The sequence below is a fragment of the Notamacropus eugenii genome, chromosome 5 (assembly GCF_028372415.1).
Source record: "Notamacropus eugenii isolate mMacEug1 chromosome 5, mMacEug1.pri_v2, whole genome shotgun sequence".
NCBI classification, from domain to species: domain Eukaryota; kingdom Metazoa; phylum Chordata; class Mammalia; order Diprotodontia; family Macropodidae; genus Notamacropus; species Notamacropus eugenii.
In genome coordinates, this window is record NC_092876.1 from 218971831 (window position 1) to 218992260 (window position 20430).

A 20430-nucleotide genomic window follows, 5' to 3' on the forward strand; every position below is an offset into this window, starting at 1 on the left:
TAAGAAAAACCAATCTATACAATTATAAAAACTAAGCCAGAAATTGCTTATTCCATGAACACTTATTAAGCAACCATGAGGTATAAGACATTATTGACCTTATAAAATGATTTCTTTAAATACCAACTATCCAGAGATTAGTTTATTCAAAGAGGCAGAGGGAAGCAAAAAAATATTAGGAGCTGATGCCATGTAAAAAATGAAGATAAAAAAAGCTAAAAATATTGTTGGTGGGAAAATATCCAGTTTACAAAAATATTACTTACACACAACTTTTCAGAGTACACATCTGTTGTGGAACGCAATTTACAAGAGTATATTTTCCTACCATTTTACAGTAGTAAATGACTTCCATGTATCAAATATAAGATTTGTCACAGTCCTACTTAAAGCTTGTTACTCCTTAGAGATGATACAATTTAAGAGTAGAAATGTTTCAAATTATAACTTACTTCCTGAGGTATAACAGATAGCACCCGGCTGGATACTTTTGCAGCCAGAAGCTTTCCAGAAACCATCAGTGTCCAAAATTACACAGTCTTCGAGTTGTGCACTATTTTCAGACCAGCGGCTAAAGCTGAAATGTTTTCCATCTGACCAGTCATAGTTGAGTTCATCCTATAAAAGCAAAGATACATTTTTAAAAGATGGAATCACCTTTCTTTGAACCCGGAAGATAAATCCAAGCAAACAAAGAAATTACTACCGCAAATTATATTACACAAAAATAGTTATGTGAAATAGCACGAAACTGATTATGACTGGAAGTATATGCAACCTTACACTTTTATAATTTACCTTTTTTTTTTTTAGTTTGTTATCTGCTACAAGAAAGGAAGGGTGTGTGCTTTGACTTTAACCAATTGGTACCAACATTGTTTTATGCACCTGACCTGCTTTTTTTGTCTCCTTTTAATATCATCTCCACGTACATACCTGTAGTCTACATAATCTCCTGCCGATTTTGCTTTTTTCACATTGTATAAGTTTTCTTGGATTTTTTTTTCATATTTAAGGGAGAGTGTATATAAATTCCCTTATCTCCTCCTATCCTCTCCAACCTCCCACCCCCCCATTGACAACTGTCAGGATTTAGTCAGATAAGGTTGTAACAATATTTTAAACTAACTATAAAACTGTGACCACAACCAGTTATCCTTTAACAAAGTATAAACAATTCTTTGAATGAGTCATAAGAGAGCAAAGAGATAGGCTACTAAGTAAATAAATTAGGTATGCCCATGGAGGCTTTTTAAATAGACCTGGAAAGGAGTGCTTTGTGGATATGGGGTGGGAAAAGGGATTTCTTTCTCCTCTCCTGTAATGACTATGGTACCTAGTAACAACACGCCCAGAGGGAGGTACTCTATTCAGTTGTGAGAACATGTTGGTTCAAGAGAATACACATACACACACACACACACACACACACACACACACACACACACACACACACACACTCACACATCTCTAGGGTGGGATTGGGGGAAGGAAAGAATAAAAGGGAAAAAAGTTACATGATAACTTCTTTATTATATATTTAAAAGGCCTAGTAAGTTGGACATAATTGATTTGCAATTTTATGTACAGTCACCTTTTTTTCTGTTCTCTTATGGAAATGCTTGTTTTATTTCTTAAGTTCAGAATAAAATTAAAAAATATATACATTGTTTTTAAAGAGCTTATATGTAATTTATCATATTCTAATCTGCAATCTCACAGGAATGGAAAAATAAGCACTCGAATTACTGATGAAAGGGAAGAATATACATAAGAAGAAAGTATATGTGTCTGTGTGAAGATTATGGGGAGGGGAGAAGCAGAACCTGAATGGGGCCTTAATGAAAGGTACTTCAGGAGGCTTCGGGAGGGCAGGGATTGGAGAGAGGTCATTCCAGGAATGGGAAACATGTGCAGAGGCCCAGAGACCAGAGAGGTAAGATGAGCATAGGGAAGGAAGAGTATTCAAGATTTATTGGGTACAGCATGAGAAGGAAGATGGCACAGGATGAGCCTGTAAAGGTTGGTCAGAAACAAATTGTGGAAGGCTTTATACCCCAGGATTTAAAGGAATGGGGAGCCACTGAAGGTTTTTAAAGTAAAGAAGTGGTATGAAAAGAATGGTTTACTGGCCAGATCCCTTGAGCAGCAGTGTGGAAGATAGACTACAGGGAATAAAGACTAGTGAGGAGGCAGCTGCAATAATCTGGCAAGAAGACATCGGTTTCATGCTTATGAATCTATAAAGCACTTTGTACGGATTACTGTGATTGAACTTTGCAGTCACTCTTTGAGGGATGTTAAGACAGAGAGGTCAAAGTGTTTTATCTATAACCATACAGGAAGGCAGAATTCGAAGTTGAGTTTTGCCTGATGCCAAATGCAGCTAGATTACATTTCCTCTTGAGAATCAGCAGTGGAAACTGAGAGCAGGGGATGGATGCGAGCCTATTGCAGAGATACAACTCACAGGAGTTAGTAAAAGGGTGTATGGGTAGAGTAAAGGTTAATTAAGGAGGAGTGTAAGACTACTCAGAGGTCAGAGGCCTTCAATGTTAGGTAAGATAGGGCTGCCATCAGCAGAAAGAGAGGGAAAGTCAGTTGTTGCTGTTTGGAGGAGAGGAGAAAAATTTAGTCTTTTTGAAGAGCTGACAGAACATATTGAAGGAAACATCCAGTAGACAACTGGGAATATGAAAATGAAACCTCTGAGTTGAGATTTTGAATGGAGATAGAGATTTGAGAGTAGCAATTACAACAGGCATCTACATAGTGTTTATAAATAAATACATTAGTTCTTTTGATCGTCATGATAATTCTATAAGACAAGTGCTACAAGATAGTATTAGTCCCATTTATAGATGAGGAAAATGGAGGCTTAGGTTAAGTAGCTTTTCCAGGGTTACTCAGCTAGTGTCTTGGGTGGGATTCAAAGACTTCTCTGCTAAATTTCACAATCCCTCCCCTCCAACGCACTTCCCCGTTGTATCAACACCACTCTCCCTTGATTCTTTTCTTACCTATTCAATTTTCTTAGTCTCATTTGCTGGTTTATCATCCATATCATGTCTCTCACTAGTGACTGTCCCAAGAAACCTCTATCCTGGCTTTTTCTTTTCTCTCTCTACACTACCTGTTTTAGTGACTTTATCAACTCCCATAGATTTATGATCCCAGGGTCTTTATGAAGATGATTCATGGAACCATATAGTTCTGCAATATTTACTGGACATTTTAAACTGGACAACCTGGAGACACCTCAATCCCTTCTTCCAAACTGCCTTACTTCTGTCAGTAAGCACCACTACCCTCTAGTCTCCCACGTTCTCAAAGTAGTGCTCTCCTTACCTCCTCACTCTCACCCTACAGACTCATTCAGTTGCTAAATCTTGTCATTTCTACTTTTGCGGCATCTCTCACATGTGCCTCTCTCTCTTTATTCACAGTCATCATCTTCATTCTGTTCTTTGTCGCTTCTCATCTGGACTATTTCAATAACCTCCTGAATTGGACTTCTTGCCTCAAATCGCTCCCCACTCTAATCCATGACTCCCATCTAGAGGTAACAGTCCTGAAATCACGAAGATCTGAATTCAAATTTGGTTTCAGATACTTATTAGCAATGTGACCTTGGGCAAGTCACTTAACTTTTGTCTCAGTTTCCTAGACTGTAAAATGGGGATGATAATAACATCCACCTCCCAGGGTTGTTGGAAAATCAAAGGAGATAATAACTGTAAGGAGTTTAGCACAGTGCCTGGCACGTAGCAAGTGTTATATAAATATTAGCTATTATTATTACTATTAAAAGGGCTCCACGTTGCTCTCCTACTCAATAAGCTTCACATTGCTTTCTTTTTCCTCCTTCCTAGAAGAGGAACATGGTATATTGGAAAGAATGCTGGATTTGGAGTGAGAGGTCCCAGGTTCAGATGATGACTCTGCCACTTACCTGTACATAAGTTCTAGAACCAAACTGGGCCTCAGTTTTCTAATCTCTAAAATAAAAGGGTTGCACTGTATAGTTTCTAAGGTCCTTTTTAGCTCTAAATCTGTGGTCCTACCATCTGTTCTCTTTATCTTCTCTGTGGTTGGATGTAGAGAACTTCCCTAGTTCCTAGTTTCTGTCCCATTTCAAGTCAATCATAACAAGTGAAAAGAATGATGCTAGGTGGTTACTAGAGATTTCCCTACTATGTGACAGAAGGAATGTAACTCTACTCATTGGTAATGAGACAATTAAATTTCTCCTTCCTCATCTTCCACACTACCCCACCCTTCCCCACTTCGTTGGTTTCACGTCCCAACCAAAATCTCATCTTCTCCAAGAAGCTTTTCTTGATGCCTCTTAATGCCAGTGACTTCACCCTATTGATCATTTCCAATTTATCCTGTATATAGTTGAACAGAGTTGTTTGCTTGATGTCTCCTCCCATCAGCCTGTGAGCCCCTGGAGAGCAACGGCTATCTTTTGCGTTTCTTTGTATTCATAGCGCTCAGCATAGCACCTGGCTTGTAATTAATGCTTACTGATTACTGACTGACTATACTGGAATAAAATTCTGGACCCTGCGGATATATTGAGGCTTTCATTACAGAAAACACTTCTGAAAACAAACGTTCACATAATTTCTACAGTCAGATAGGACAGAGTACTTACATCTTGGCTCGAGAGTCCAATCCACAATGAAGAATTATGAAGAACAGTTTGCACAGTAAGGAAAGCTTGTTGATAAGGATCTGTGATGCTCACTAATTGCATGGCCTCCTTTTGGCACTCCTCCAGGGCCTCATACCAAGTCATCGCTTTCAGGATTATTTTGTATGAATAATCTCGATACTTTAGAATGGTAGAGGTGTTCGGCAACATATGATTCTCTTGAATTTCTGGTGTCAAAAATAAAAATAAATCATTTGAAAGCCCTGGGTATTTGCCATTTACGTTTTTTAAACACTGGTCACAAAGTTCCAATGTTCCCTCGTTACTGCCCCTCCCTCCGCATCCCCCTGGCCTACAACATGGGACAAGTTGGGAGATTTTGGAGCACGGGTATGAAGACAAAAGAGAAATCCTTTGTAGTGAATAAGTAAAATGTTTAACAAAGAATGCTTCTTTTCTGAAAATAAAGGAAAACTCCATTCATCTGATCTAATGTTTTCTGTGCAATTTGTAAGTCCTTAACAGAGTAGAGAAGTGACTTGAAATCAGATTGTGGCTCAAGGTCGATGCCAACTACTTCTATTGTCTGAATTGCTTTATTAAGGGGATATATCAAGTGTCCTCTCCACACTAGCACTGACAACCTGCTTAATTCCTGAAAGGATAGCTATCTTTACATTTCAAGGTTCATACTGGAAAGAGCACTTTTTAACAGACCTCCAAAGTCGTCCATTAAGGTTATGTTTCAGTTTTTGCTTTATGGTAAGTGTCTGAAAATGAGAGGCAGCAGTATCAAATTGTGGGACAATCAGTTAATGACTTCAATAATAATAAAAAGTTTAATTATAGCATTTATATGGTGCTTTAAGGTTTGCAAAATGCTTTATAGACATTATCTCATTTGATCCCCACAATAACCATGTGAGGTAGGTACTATTATTATCTCCACTTTTATAGATGAGGAAATGGAGACTGAGGGAGGTTAAGTGACTTGCCCAGAGTCATGGCAAATAAAAGTGTTAAGTAGGATTTGAACTAAGGTCTAACGCAATCCAAGTCCAGCACTATAACTGCCATGGTATCTCAGAGCCCCACAATGACTGACAGAAATCTACTTCTCAGTGTGTGGAGGCGCTATGGAACATGGCTTTGGAATCAAAAGTCTGTCTTGGGCAAGGTAATCCATCTCTTTCAACCTCAATTTCCTTGTCTATGAAAATGAAGGGGCTAGAGCAGATGATCTGCTTCTATGATTCCTTCCAGATCTAAATTCTGTGATTCAATAACCGTTTAAGGCCACTCTGGTTACATGATGAAGCTGTATTTCCCTTTATCCACTCTGCCATCTGTTAAAACCTCCTTGTACTCTCTGTGAATGAAAGGAACCACAAAACCTCTTTGAAAGCATACTGGAAACCTCTTCTCAGATATCTATTTTATTGTTTTTTAGAATAGAAGGTGGTATGCTTAGTGAAGTGTTGGATGTCTACGTTCTCTTCTAAGGGTAAGATTAGCAAATAATATTTATAATAGAGTCAATCATTTGACATTTGATGAAGTGGGATAAACAGGTCATAAAGGGTAAGAAAGTGATTTGTTGCCCTCTATAGACTTCGATCCAATTCTTACACCACCTTCTATTTCCACTGCTGCTAAATGTGACACTCACATCTATGAGAGTGTCACATTTAGCAGAAGCGAAAGAGGCATGCACTCACATCTATGAGAGAGAGTCCAGCTCTTCATTTCCATGGTGATATCAGAGAAGTGAGATAGTGTCACATATTCATAACTTTTACTTGAATTTTTGTGTTCTTACTCAGCTCCATATATTGTAATATCATATCCCATGACAGGGAGAGGTCTGATTGAATAAGACATGAGGAGACCAAAGACTAGCAAAAGCTGCAATACAAGTGAGTTGCTCAGATCCCAATTTTAAAGTATGTGAAGATAGATGTTCTCAGTGATGTAGTGGAATGGGCACTGCCCTTTAAGTTAGAAGTTAACATTTCTGTATTTGTTTATGGTCAATGGATAGGCCTGGAGTCAAGAAAGCATCTTCCTGAGTTCAAATCCAGCCTCAGACACTTACCAGCTATGTGACTCTGGGCAAGTCACTTAATCTTATTTGCCTCAGTTTCCTCATCTGTAAAATGAGTTGGAGAAGGAAACTGCATACAGAATCTTTACCAAGAAAACTCCAACTGGGGTCATGAAGAATCAGATACAACTGAACAATTAATAAAATCAACAATAACATATAACCAAAGAGTCTTCAAACTGTCATCAGGGTCACAGAATTTAAATCTTGAAAGAACCATACAAGTAGATCTTTTAGTCCAGCCCCTTCATTTCATAGACAAGGAAACTGAGGTTGAAAAAGACAAGTTGACTTGCCCAAAGCAATCTTCTGATTCCAAAATAGTGTTCCACAGTTCTTTATTTTTAAAGAAAATCCCATCTATAGCTATCCCATATATGCTAGAGGGAGAGGCAATATGGCACAGTGGATAGAGAACTGGTCTTAAAGTCTAATTTCATTTGTTCACACATTCTTTTTTTTTTTTTTGAGCAAATATTTTGCCACTGAACAGGACGAGTTTAACTTAACCTCTGATACTCAGTTAACTAAACTCTAAAAGGGATATATTTGTACTATTAACTTTGTTCTCTGTAAAACTATGTGTTATATAAAAGTGAATTATTAATTATTTTTGGTTGTTCAATCATTTCAGTCACATCTGACTCGGGGTTTTCTTGACAAAGATACTGGAGTAGTTTGCCATTTCCTTCTGTAGCTCATTATACAGATGAGGAAATTGAGGCAAACAGGGTTAAGTGACTTGCCCAAGGGCACATAGCTAGTAAGTGTCTGAGTCTGGATTTGGACTCAGGTCTACCACTTATCTACTGTGCCACCTAGCTGCCCTAATAATAATTACCCAATTATTAATGTGATGGGAGTTTGCTTTGTACATGCCTACATCTTCTACCATGGAGGCACTCTGCTTCTGGAAGGAAACATCTTACTTATTCTGCCACAGTGCTAGGAGTACATGCCTTCTTCATAGTTGGAACTGGCTGTGTCTTTAATAGTGACAGATTGGGACAGTCTCTATTTTGTGCACTCTTTCTTGTTGTGTCCAGAAGCTGATGATCCCACACAATTCACCCACAGTTCTGATGCTATGAACTGAATTGAGAAGGGGGAGCTACCTTTCTTCTTCTCTCCTTTTAGGCTCCGGGACTTGGGAGTGTTTCTGTTTCCATTTCCTTTTCCTTCTCAGTTTTAGGTGTAGGAGGTAATCCCTGACTGACCTGGGAACATAAGCCATGTTCACTCTGAAAATGAGCATTTTAGGCGAGATGTTGCAGTCAGTCAACCTAGCAGGGAAGCCATGAGAAGTCAGGGGGCAGGAGGGCCTGGGACTTGAGGCTAAGGAGGAGTGTTGATGTTGGAACTGGGGCCATGCTCTATAGGAAACCAAGCTACATTGTGAGCCTAATGCTCTTTCTCTCTCCCAGAGACTGAGGTTGTAAAGGGGGAGGAAAGGGAATATGCTTTTCATGTACTGGGGAATGTTTGTATATTTGATCATTATACTTCTGAAGTAAATATTTGTAAAAGTTAATCCTACTGTTAGTAGCTGAATGGAAGTAGGGTAAAGGGACTCACTCACTCCTATAACTGAGGGAACTGGTGGGGCCAGTGGCAGAGAGTCTAGACACCTCCCCTTGAGGTTACCCAAGAATCTTGGGGAGGGGGTAAAATGTAACATATTTAGTTTTCAGGCAGTGGGGGCAAGGTGGCCAAATGTTACTTTAATAATAACAGTAGTTACACCTAGTACACTGTTCAGTTATTTCAGTCATATTCTGACCCTTTGTGTGATCCCATTTGGGGTTTTCTTGGCAAAGATACTGGAGTGGTTTGCCACTTCCTTTTCCAACTCATTTTACAGATGAGAAAACTGAGGCAAACAGGGTCACCTAATAAGTGTCTGAGGTCAGATTCAAACTCAGAAAGAGGAGTCTTCCTGACTTTACACCCAGCTCTCTATTCACTGTGACACCTAGCTGCCCCAAGCACACTGCTGGCACTTAATGCTTATTATTATTGGCTTAGGGTTCAGTCTTCATTCATTTTTAAAATTTAGGCAATAGTGGTTCAATAGATTAATGCAAATCTATGCTTTGAGGTATAGTTGTGGGGTGCATGTCCCTAACACTGATTTTCCTCTAGGAGTACCCATTCCAAAACAAAATCTGATGGAAGAAAAATACTTTATATCATTTTACTGCACCACTTCTAATAATTTAACGAGATTGCAAGATGAACCTTTGTTACATAAGGCAGTTCTCAGGAAGGTAGACCTACAGCACTAAGTGCTATAGGGAATGCTAGGACACAGGAGACTGACTGATAGGGGAAGTGGACTTCTGACAGAGGACTCATCTTCTTTTGTAGTCTGTAAAATTAAACTGAAATGGATCGGTCTTTTCTTCTCTCTCTCCATGTTCTCTCCTTCTTGGACATTTAGATTAGGGTATAGTGAGGAAAAGAGGGGAGTTCTCCTAATCTTCTCCTATTTACCCTCAGGAGCAGAAATGGTGAGAGTAAGTAGCACATGGCAATGGTAGATGTGTTGACACACATACTGAGAGAGGAGTTCTAGGACCATTATCTTGAACCCGAGCCTTCTGCATGCAGTGAGACTTTGAATTCTCTAGGGAACAGAATCATAGACTCTCAGGCTTCTAGACTGAGAAAGGAAATTTCCTGGGAAAGACCATCTTTGGGAACTGCCTTGTAGTTAGCAATCCCAAGTTTAAGAGTTTCTGAATTCAAATGTGACGACAGCAGCCTCCCAGCAGGCTTCCTCAATAGCATACCTCAGTAACATACATGGAGCAAGAAGAAGGTCATTCTGCAGCTGAAGATCTAAACCCATGTCACGAAGGGTCAGGTATATGGATCTTGCCAAACTTTCCTATTTTTTCTGTGAGTTTTCCAGGTATAAGGTGAATGGGGAGTCTTCTTCAATAATCCTAAAGGTCAGCTTCCAAGAGGAAGGTGATGGGCTAATTCGAGTGTTTGATGTTCCTGTATTGTTCATGGGCATCTGTGAGTCCTTTCATTCCTATTTATTTTCTATGGTGGGTAAAATAAAGGCAATCCCATACCTGGCAGGGGTAGGAGTAGTATGCCTGAACTAGATTAAAATGTAACTGGAAAAAAAAAAAAAGAAAAAATGTAACTGGGAAAAAATGCACTCCCACATAGATAGTGTTAATTTCTGCTTTCCTAAGTCAAGATGCAGCTGGCATGTCTTTCTGTTTATATTTGACATCACTGCTTTAGATCAGCAGTGTCCACTTAAATAGAAATGGGAGCCACTAAATTATACATACAGATCAGCATATTGACTTAAGGTTTTTTGTATTTTAATTTTTTCTCAATTACACATTAAAAAACTTTAAAGCTTTTTTTCCCCTCAATTTTGAGTTCTAAATTCTCTTCCCTCCTTCTCCTTATCTGTCCTTGAGAAGGTAAGCAATTTTATTGTTGTTGTGTTTGTCCTTCATTCTAGAAGAGGACCATGACATCAAGATCATGACACGACTTGCAGTTGACTTTGATTTGAGTGAGGGAGGGCTGTGCAAGGTCACCAACCTCACTTTCTCCTCCAGAGCCATCTGGGTCCAGCGGCCTGATATTCATCAGGATAGGTTTTATATGTGAAGTCATGCTTAAAATAGTTCTATATTAGTCAGATTGCAAAAGGCAAAATAACTAAATAAATAAAAGTCAAGAAAAATAAAGTTTAAAAAAAACTATGCTTTGATCTGCATCCAGACTCCATCAGTTTTTTTCTCTGAGGGTAGAAAGCATTTTAAATCAAAAGTCTTTCAGAATTTTGACTTAGTTTTAAAATGTAATATTTTCTATTTTTAATTCTAAAAGTATCAGGTTGCAGAGAAGATGCTGATCTGAATTGGTAGAGAGATTTCTTTACCTTAGAGGTTCCCATGCCAACATCATGAATGGTTCAGTAAGTATGTCATACCTAGAGCTATATTGTACATTGTGTATTGTGTTGTGCCTTTATGGGTGTTGGAATTCTATTACTCACATTTGAGGAAACCTAGACCTGAGTTATAACTAAACATTATTTTTATATTTTTCTAGTGAATTCCAGGTGAGGCAGGAGCCAAAGAGAGAAACTGATTCCTTTGAGGTTATCTTCCAGTATCGAACTGATTTTTTGTGATCCCAGAGTTCTTGAGAGAAAGGGACTGGCTATGGTTCACATATTGATCTGGATTTTGTTCAGCTTTTTAAATTTATGAACCATATTTGATGAAGTCCAATGAAAAGGTGTTGATGCTTTAGGCTGATACTCCACAATCATCTTCAAATATGGAAACAGCCACAAGATTTGAGAGTCACCGAACTGTGTTTTCTCTCTAAATTCATTGTCATGGAGCTCCAAATTCTTGACAAGGTGAGACAGTGGCATCTCTAAGTACATGGTACTTATATGTGTGGTAGTACGACATGTATGCAGTACAGTAGTAAACAGAATGAAACAGCTTAACCAATCTCTACTTGCTCATCAAGGCTTTTGCAACTCATTTCCCATACTACAAACCAGGATTGTTGTCCAGTCATTTCAGTTGCATCTGATTCTTCATGACCCCCATTTGGGGTTTTCTTGGCAAAGATCCTGGAGTGGTTTGCCATTTCTTTTTCCAGCTCATTTCACAGGAAACGGTGTGCATACATGTACATGCATGTATAAAAGTACACAGATATGTACATATGTATATATACATACACACATGCGTACGTGCATGTGTGTTTATGTACGTATGTCATCTATATGTCTTGCCTGCCTAACTTCTGTATTTTCCTCAGTGCTTAGGATAGTATGGGGAACATAGGACTCATAGTAGTCATTTGCTCACATTTTTAAAAAGAAAAGTAGATATTTTTCCACTGCAAAGGATGGAAGGGATTACATGAATTTTGCCTCTCCCTACCGCTACTGATAAGATGCACCCAAGAGGGGTCCCCCTTGGACCACTGGGGAAGACTTTGAAGGCCTGTCAAGAGCAGCTAAAGAGGTATGAAAAATGGTTAAAAAAAAAAAGGAATTGGACTAAGACAAAGGTTAAGGAATGAAGGTATACGTGTATGTAATGAGACTGTCTTAATTCCCAAACTGCTCCATTGTCATTTTCAATTAGGAGGCTTTAGGAGCTACAGTAATTTTATCATCATTGTCATTCAGGTCCTTAGGATACTATTTACTTAATAATACCACCTATTAAATTTAAAAAAAAAAAAAAAGGTCATAGTGTGGAAAAACACTCCTATACCCAAAGAGCTAAACACTTGTGAAAGCTATTAGTGCTAGACTATTTTAGATCCTGAGATCATCTGCCTTGATAACTCAGTCTGCTTCACAAAGTTGAAAAATATCTGAGGACATTATTGTACCAAGTTAAGCAACATAAAGACTATGTTTATGCATTTCAGTGACAAACCTCTTCTACTAAATTTCATTTTTACCTTTATATCTGCTATCACACAGGCATAACAATTTGCTACAAATAAAACCATACCTGAATATTTTTGACATAGAGATAAATTGTGTTGCTCTTTACAGGAAGTTAAATTCCATGTCCCAGTTAAAAGTGAATCTTGAAGGTGGAGTATCACAGCACAATGGCTGTTTGCATCTTCATCAAAAAACTTAAAAAAAAAAAAGGAAATTATTCATAATACGTAAGTATGAAGATTGAGGACAGTTTAAGTGATTCCTTTTTTTGGAGACACAATCCAGGCCCAAGAACTTTCCGAGTTTGAGTTTTTAATGTATTTCATCAAAGAACTAAATGAATTGAATTTAGAAGCCTATTGAATCTCCAAAGGATGGAGAAAATAGAATTAACTTTCAAATACTGCAGTAAAGTTTAGAGAGCACCCAAACCTCCTATAAAGTGATTATAGCAATCTTGTGTAATGTCAACGTTTAGTAATTCTAACGTGGGGAATATTATAGCAGATACAAGTGCTTTAAATACTTTCAGAATCATATTTTGGGAATGGCCAATGACTCAAACTTTGCTGATGCTGTTAAAAAATGGGAGCTAGTCTTAAAGTATGTCTGGGGACAAGGAAGAATGTGGAGGGAGTTGAAGAAGGAACCGACAGCTACTGTAACTGACACTAATGCCACTGTTGTTCATATTTAGCACCTTTTCTTTGTGATTTATGTCCATTTCTAAGGGAAAAATTATTGTTCATGATTGAATTATTTTCTGCCTTATGGAATTTTTTTAAGGACTTTGAGCCCAGAGCCAAAAATTTCAAAAGATTAGATAAAATCTTGTGTCTGAATTCACAAAAACTCTGAATTTGGTTAAGAAAAAAAATTTTAATTTTTTCCCCACTAATTGGAATTTAGCATTTTCTCCAACTAAAAAGGCAGTTAGGTGGTGCAGTGGGGCCTGGAGTCCAGGAACATTATATTTCCTGAGTTCAAATCTGGCCTCAGACAGTTACCAGCTGTGTGATCCTGGGCAAGTCATTTAGCCCTGTTTGCCCCATTTTCCTTATCTGTAAAATGAGCTGGAGAAGGAATTGGCAAAACATTCCAGTTATCTTTGCCAAGAAAACCCCAAATGGGGGCATGAGGAGTCAGATAGGGACTGAAAAGACATGATTCTGGGAAGAGTTCTTTAGATTTCACCAGACAGACAAAGGGGTTCATAACACAAAAAAGTCTAAGAACCCCTTCACTGCAACACAAGCCTGGAAACTAGGCTTCTATAACACTGTTGGAAGGGAGATGTACAGTGGGTGTCATTCTGCTCCTGTGATAACATTTTAGGGGAAATCTGGGCATTTAATGTAACTGCAGCCACTATGAAATGCTATAAACTTACATCTATTGGTATCCTTTGCTCCCGTCCTTGTAATAATGCATGGAAATTACTGTATACCAGTTTGTTATCATCAGTCCATTTGCTCATCTGTGTCACAGTGCTTCTGAGCAAACCAATCCAAACATTATTTCCCAAGTCGGGCAGTAAATATGTAATAAAGTCTGGTAGGAAATAGAAAGATTCAAAATTTATGCCTTATCCAAAATAAAAATATTTTAAAAAAATAAGTGAACACTTGCCTCCTTGCTTACTCACCTAACAACAGATATTAAGGCATGATTTTTTTGTTCATTAAAAACTCAGTAATATATTTCAGTGCATAGTTATATCACATAACACAAAACATACATTTTGAACTTCTACATATTAGACTATTTTTTCGTGCTACATAGTCTGAAGAATTTTTAAAATCCTAAATTCTTAGATTTGCAAAATACCTCAAATCCTTCAGTGTCATCTAGGTTTTTGCTGTGTCCAGGATCTGAACTTCACTGGCATTATAGCCTGTTTCTACATTTTTCCTACTGCTTTCTCCTGCTATTATACTCTTATATTTCCAATTATCTCTATCAGCCACATTCTAATCACATCTGATTTCCATGGGAGAATTTCTTAACCCAGTTTCTTAACCTTAACACTTTGTGAGCTTAAAAAAAAATACTTTGATAACTATATTTTAATACCCAAGACAAGTAAGCTAAAATAAGAGCACTATAATTGGTTTCCTTTGTAATTTATACATTTAAAAACAAAATTCTGGAAAGGAGTCCACGAACTTCCCCAAACTACCAAAGGGATCCATGACACAAAAAAGTTTCCTCATTATCATACCTTGTTCACTCTGGCTCAGGACTGAGGGAAGGGTTCCTCCATAGGTATGACAAGCTTCCTTGGCTTCAGAAAATGTATAAAGCTTTGGTTTAATCTTTAGAAAACACTGCAAACAAAAAACATACATAATCTATAAGGGCCAGGGACATGAAAGCTCTTATTTTAATGATCTAAATAGTTTACCTTCCAAAGGACTTATTTTCAGGTCACAAGGATAAAATTCAGATTTACCATTTTAATTCAAAGGAAGACCTTTCCTCAAAACCAAACCAAAGTAAATCCCTCTGTATACCAAATTATATATTTTAAAGATATGGCTAAAAAATGATATGGCAATGTTTCTTTCTCTCAGAAGTGAAATATCTGTTATGAAAATTTATGTAAGCCCAGGTCTATCAATCAATTAACATTGATCAAATGTCTACTAGGAGTCAGGCACTACATACTAAGTGCTAGAGATAAAAAAAAAGTGTCAGAAGAACTTTCCAGGAACTTACAGTGGAAGATATCAGGCTAGTCTCTTTCTTATTATGAACCAATACAAATAATAATACTCTTAAGAATCTCTGAGTTGGAAGGGAGCTCAAAGGTCATATCAAGAATCCACTTTATAGCACTGAAGATAAATTATATAAAGAGGGAGGAGCCTAATGAACTTTAAACTCTATTTATATCCCTTGAATTTTTCTAAACTTTTATGATGTACATGGCTCAATTTTGTTTCGTTGTAGTTGTACATGTATTATTTCGGATTTGTTTTTTTAAAGTAGCATCCCTTCTTTCTCCCAAAGACAAGCAGTGTTAAATAATGAAAAGAGGGGGGTCTTGGAATCAGGGAGACCTACACTGAAGTTCTACTCAGACATACTAGCTATGTGACAGTGGGCAAGTCACATAACTCTTGGGTGACTCTAAGCCTAAAGTGTCTATGAGTTACTCCTTCACTTTAGAAGAGTTTTCATGCCAGGAATTCTCTATACCTATGAAATCATAGGTTCTAACCCCATCCCTCCCTCAGAGTTTCAGATACTCCTTTTCATTAATTGAGATTTATAAATTACACTTTTTGTTTTAACATTTTTATTGAGTTTTATCATATTAATAGACTACATTTTTACTTCACTATGTTGTTATTATGAGACATTTGGGCTATTTCTATTATATTTTAAAATACACACACACATACACACACATATACATATATGTGTCTATATACACACACAGAAAGAGACACAGACACACATTCTCCAAGCTTTCAATAATGACAAAAATCTATCTTTTTTAATGTTGACATTTTAGACATTTTGCTTTATGGCAGTGAGATCTGCCTTTGAATAATTAAAGATGAGCACCACACAGCTGGCAAGTGTGAATGGGATACAACATACAAGCAATAAGAAACTCTTTAGGAAAACAGGTATAAAGCACATCATCAAGGAAATGAATGACAGAAATAAAGTTTGTTGCTTTCCAGAGAAAAGCAATGAAGGGTGCTAACAAGTTGGATGGACACCCAACTGTGAACTTCTGGGAAAATATGGACTTAAAGCACATAGGCTGAGCAGACTTAGATGGGCTGTGATCTGGGTTATCTGAGATAACTCATGAATTGAAGAGATTTTTGATCCATTCCTGTATTTGTGGCTAGAAGTGGCCTCAGAGTCAGGAAGCCCTGTGTTCAAGTCCCATCTCTGACACACGGTGGCTGTGAAACTCTTGGAAAGTCATTTAATCTCTCAGTTCCCAGTCTACTCTCTAAGACTATAGACTCTCTGTAAGGGCAGAGGGAGTGCCTTACTGGGAGTCCCCTTGCAATGGTAATTTAAATGGGAAGATCTTTCCCATTCATTAATACACCCCTCACATGGAAGCCTGAGTCACATGAGTCTAAGTCATATGGAACAGGAAGGGGTGGAGCAGAAAGGGTGGAACAAAAAAAGGCAGGGCTAATGCAGAGCTGAGAGCAAATTTGGTCAGAGAACAGTCAGAGCTAGAAAAGATGCAAGCAACCAGGCAGTTGGTTAGTGTGAGTGAGAAAGCATGTTTGTGATTTAATGGAACTGGTTTGTGGGAAGCCTAGTTGGGGGAAGACTTGAGGCTGGTGTTGCTCTCTGCATTGTTATTGTGTATAGATTTTGTTACTATAAGGATTTGGCTTTCTGGTGTCTGAATAAATGTTTTGGTTCTGTCTTCCATGTGGAGAGTCTGTGGTATTTCACCATTCAAAATTGAGCAGGCATATTCATGGCTGCTGTAGGTGCTATGAATATCATACCAATGAAACCATAGGTCTAATTTTTAAAAAATCTATCTAGAGAACACATGCATATAAAACTGTACAAAGATCTTTGCACTGATTTTTTTTTCCTTTTCTTTTTGATCATTTCCTTAGAGTATAGGGCCTGAACCACAATTATTAAGTCAACGGGTACAAACTGTGCGTGTGTGTGTGTATGTAAAATGCAACATTATTCATTTCTATTATTTTTACTAGTTTACCAGTTACATAATGATCCTTACAATTAATTCAATTAGCATTTCTTTCATTGGTAGTGAAATCCTACATTTTTGCATGCAAATGCAAAATATTTCCTCAAGCATAAGCTGTCTCTTTTAATCATAAATGCATTGAAATCTGGGGGCAAGTGTATATTTAACAAATGTTGGTTGGATCAGATGGCCTGAATCAGGGATTTCAATGCTGCAGATATTTCTTCTACTAATATAGCTCACATAATCTCTATGCGTTTTCTGTCCTATTCATTTCTTATCCATATTTTCCACAAATCTTCCCCAAAGGATCCACTTAAGTCATTGCTGGTCTTCCTCCGATTCTTTTACTATCTCAGTGGTGCCTATCCCACTTGGGCTGTCCACCTGTAATATCTCATCTTGCTACATGACAGCTGCAATTCCTTTTTTAGCCATACATGTTCTTGATGATGAATTTTACATGACTTCTCATGTGCAATTATCAGTAACAAATAATAGCCTGTTAAGGTTCGGTACATGTCTCTTTCCACCACTTTCATTTGCTAGGGTAAGTCATCATCAGAAGGCAGCTCGGTGCTGCAATGGATAGAGTGCTGGACCTCAAGTCAAATCTGGCCTCAGATACCAGATGTGTGATCCTGGGCAAGTCACTTAACCTTGTTTGCCTCAATTCCTCATCTGTAAAATGAGCTGGAGAAGGAAATGGCAATTCACTCCAGTGTCTTTGCCAAGAAAATCTCAAATGGGGTCACAAAGAGGAAGACAAGACTGCAATGACTGAACAACAAAAATCACCAGAAGTTTGACGATCAAGTGATGGATATTTTTGGTCACACTGACCTATGAAACAAACAAAAATCACAAAAGGGCTCCATGTGGTTTTCTGATGCAGTGATGGCAGATATATAAGAATGATAAAAACCATGTACTTCTCAGACTCTCTACAAGCACTCATTTAATTTTTGGTATTCAATGGGTAATGTGAAACATCTACATACATAGACATCCTTACTAAGTGAAACCAGAAGACATGAACTATATAGCTAAGTGGAAGACATGGTCATAGATTCTCTTCAGAAGCATAAAGGAGTTGGCAGTGTTGCCAATTCGTCATGTACCCAAAGGTGACAAGAAACATAATTTCACAGAATTCTTTGCCATCTGGTGTAAAAAAAAGAAAGCCCAGCACATAGTAGGAGCTTAAGAAATGTTTGTTTTAAGAAATGACAGTTTTCCAATGAAAAAAATCAAACCAATTTATAGTCATATGAAAAAAAAGTGCTCTAAATCATTATTGATTACAGAAATACAAATTAAAATAACCTTGAGATAGAATTTTACACCCACCAGATTGGCTAAAATAATAGAAGGGGAAAGTAACAAATGTTGGACAGGATGTGGAAAAATTGGGACACTCACTCATTGCTGGTGGAAAGCCATCTGGAATTATGCCCAAAGAGTTATTAAACTACCTACACCCTTTGACCCAGTAATGTCACCATTCAGTCTATGTCTGAAGATAATTAGAGAAAAAGGAAAAGAATCTGTATGTTCTAAAATGTTTAGAGCAGCTCTCTTTGTGGTGGCAGAGAACTGAAAATTGCAGGGGGGTCCACTAACTGGGGAATGGCTGAATAAATTGTGGTATATGAATATGATAGAATGCTACTGTGCCATAAGAAATGATGAGCTCTATGACCTTAGAAAAACATGGAAAGACTTGCATGAAATAATGAAGAGTGAAATGAGCAGAGCCACAAGAACATTGTACATAGTAACAGCAATACTGTTTTAAGAACAACTTGAGTAAGTTATTCCGACTACTGTAAATACCCACATTAACTACAAAGAACATCAAAAAAAAAAAAAAAAGAAAAAAAGAAATGCCTACACTTTGATGGGTTACAGTTTCATTGGAGAATCAGGTAAATATACAAATTTGCATAATGAGTTTACCAACTGTTTAGAACTAAATCAAAGTGATACCAAGTTAGAAAAAAAGATAAAGATAGGAAGACCCTCCATGCAACTACAACTCTACCTAAGGCCTAATTAAGTAAACTTTTGATTCTGAAAAGAAACTCCATCTTTACTTCACAAAAAATTAAGACATTTCTTCTATCACTATTACTTAGAGGAGTTTAATTATAGTTAAAACGCCTCCCAAAATGACAAAATCAGGAGGCCCCAGGACTCAGAAACTGCCTTTGCCAGCAAAAGCTTAATGTCTTTGCTAAGCAAATTAGTCAACAAGCTAGTACTTGCGACAGGTTTCAGACCGTGTCCTTACATATCCTTCCTAAATCCAAGTTCAGAATTCTTTCCAATATACTATACTGCTTCCCAATAGAGCATCTCTAGAGTGTTCACAGATGAACATGGGGTAACAGCAAATAGAATGGAACAGATCTGTTGTCATTCTTAGAGTAATCTACTTTCACTGTTAATGAGTGCAACCACTACTGAACAACAAAAGTCATCAGAAGTTTGATGATCGGGTGATGGATATTTTTGGTCACACTGACCTATGAAACAAACAAAATCTACAACGGGATTCTACCAGCTCAATACTGAATATGTCACTTAAGATGAGATTGGTCAGATATAACTGCTCTTTCCAAACACACATTTAAAAAAAAAGAATCTGTTCCCAAGACAACAATCTTAAAGGCACTTGGGGATCAATTTTTAAGAAATATCAAAGAGAAAAAGATGAAAATGCAATAGGAGAAAGAGAGCATAGATGGTACTATTACAAAAGACTAGACAAGAAAACTAACTAAAATGTCTTCTTTCTCATCTGTAGAAAATCTTTGTGAGAATGGTCTATGTATGCACAAAGGGAGTCTTTTATGAAAACATGAGAATGCAACAGATAGGTTTGTATAAATGTTTGGTTTTTTTTTTGGGTAGCTGATTACATTTTAAGGTCATAGAACTGAGAGGTACAGAAAATCTAAGAACCTGTTGTATTTATTATTTGTCAATTAAAAAAATCAAAATATTTGTATGAGTACAACAAAATGCAGCCCAAAAAGTTTTCAAGTTTCTCTCTTGAAAGTTTACATGTCACATACACATTTTACATGTATATATACGTATATGTATATATACGTATATATACAGAAGTGTATATACACATACATATATGTATATATATACATAAGTGCATATACACACATATATAAGCTCACAATTTTATATAAATACAATTATGGAGGCAACACTGTTTATTAATCTAATGAGTTTTCATACCAAGAAGTATAACATAGAGATGTTCATCTACTTTGTTCACTAGTGACATGAATGATGTGCTGTTCACAGAAAAAGTTTTCTCTTGAGGTTGACCTTCCCCATACGATCTTATTCATAGATGACTAAGTACAAAGTATTGTACTGTTCATATACAAAAACATTACAAAGACTCTTTAGTTCCGAGCAACACAAAAGCAACTTTGTAATTATCCAAACATTGAGTATGAAAGGGA

General features: G+C 37.3%; 1 protein-coding gene across 2 annotated transcripts in view; it reads right to left on the reverse strand.

Moving 5' to 3' along the window:
• LY75 (lymphocyte antigen 75) overlaps window positions 1–20430 on the reverse strand; it is a 185195-nt gene that overhangs the window by 89307 nt on the left and 75458 nt on the right. For both annotated transcript variants that reach the window (XM_072612121.1, XM_072612118.1), the window contains exons 22-26: window positions 14450–14555; window positions 13619–13779; window positions 12293–12422; window positions 4661–4887; window positions 453–618 (exon numbers count right to left, since the gene is read on the reverse strand). In XM_072612121.1, the coding sequence (XP_072468222.1) occupies window positions 453–618; window positions 4661–4887; window positions 12293–12422; window positions 13619–13779; window positions 14450–14555 (790 nt within the window). The remainder of the gene's footprint in view (window positions 1–452; window positions 619–4660; window positions 4888–12292; window positions 12423–13618; window positions 13780–14449; window positions 14556–20430) is intronic.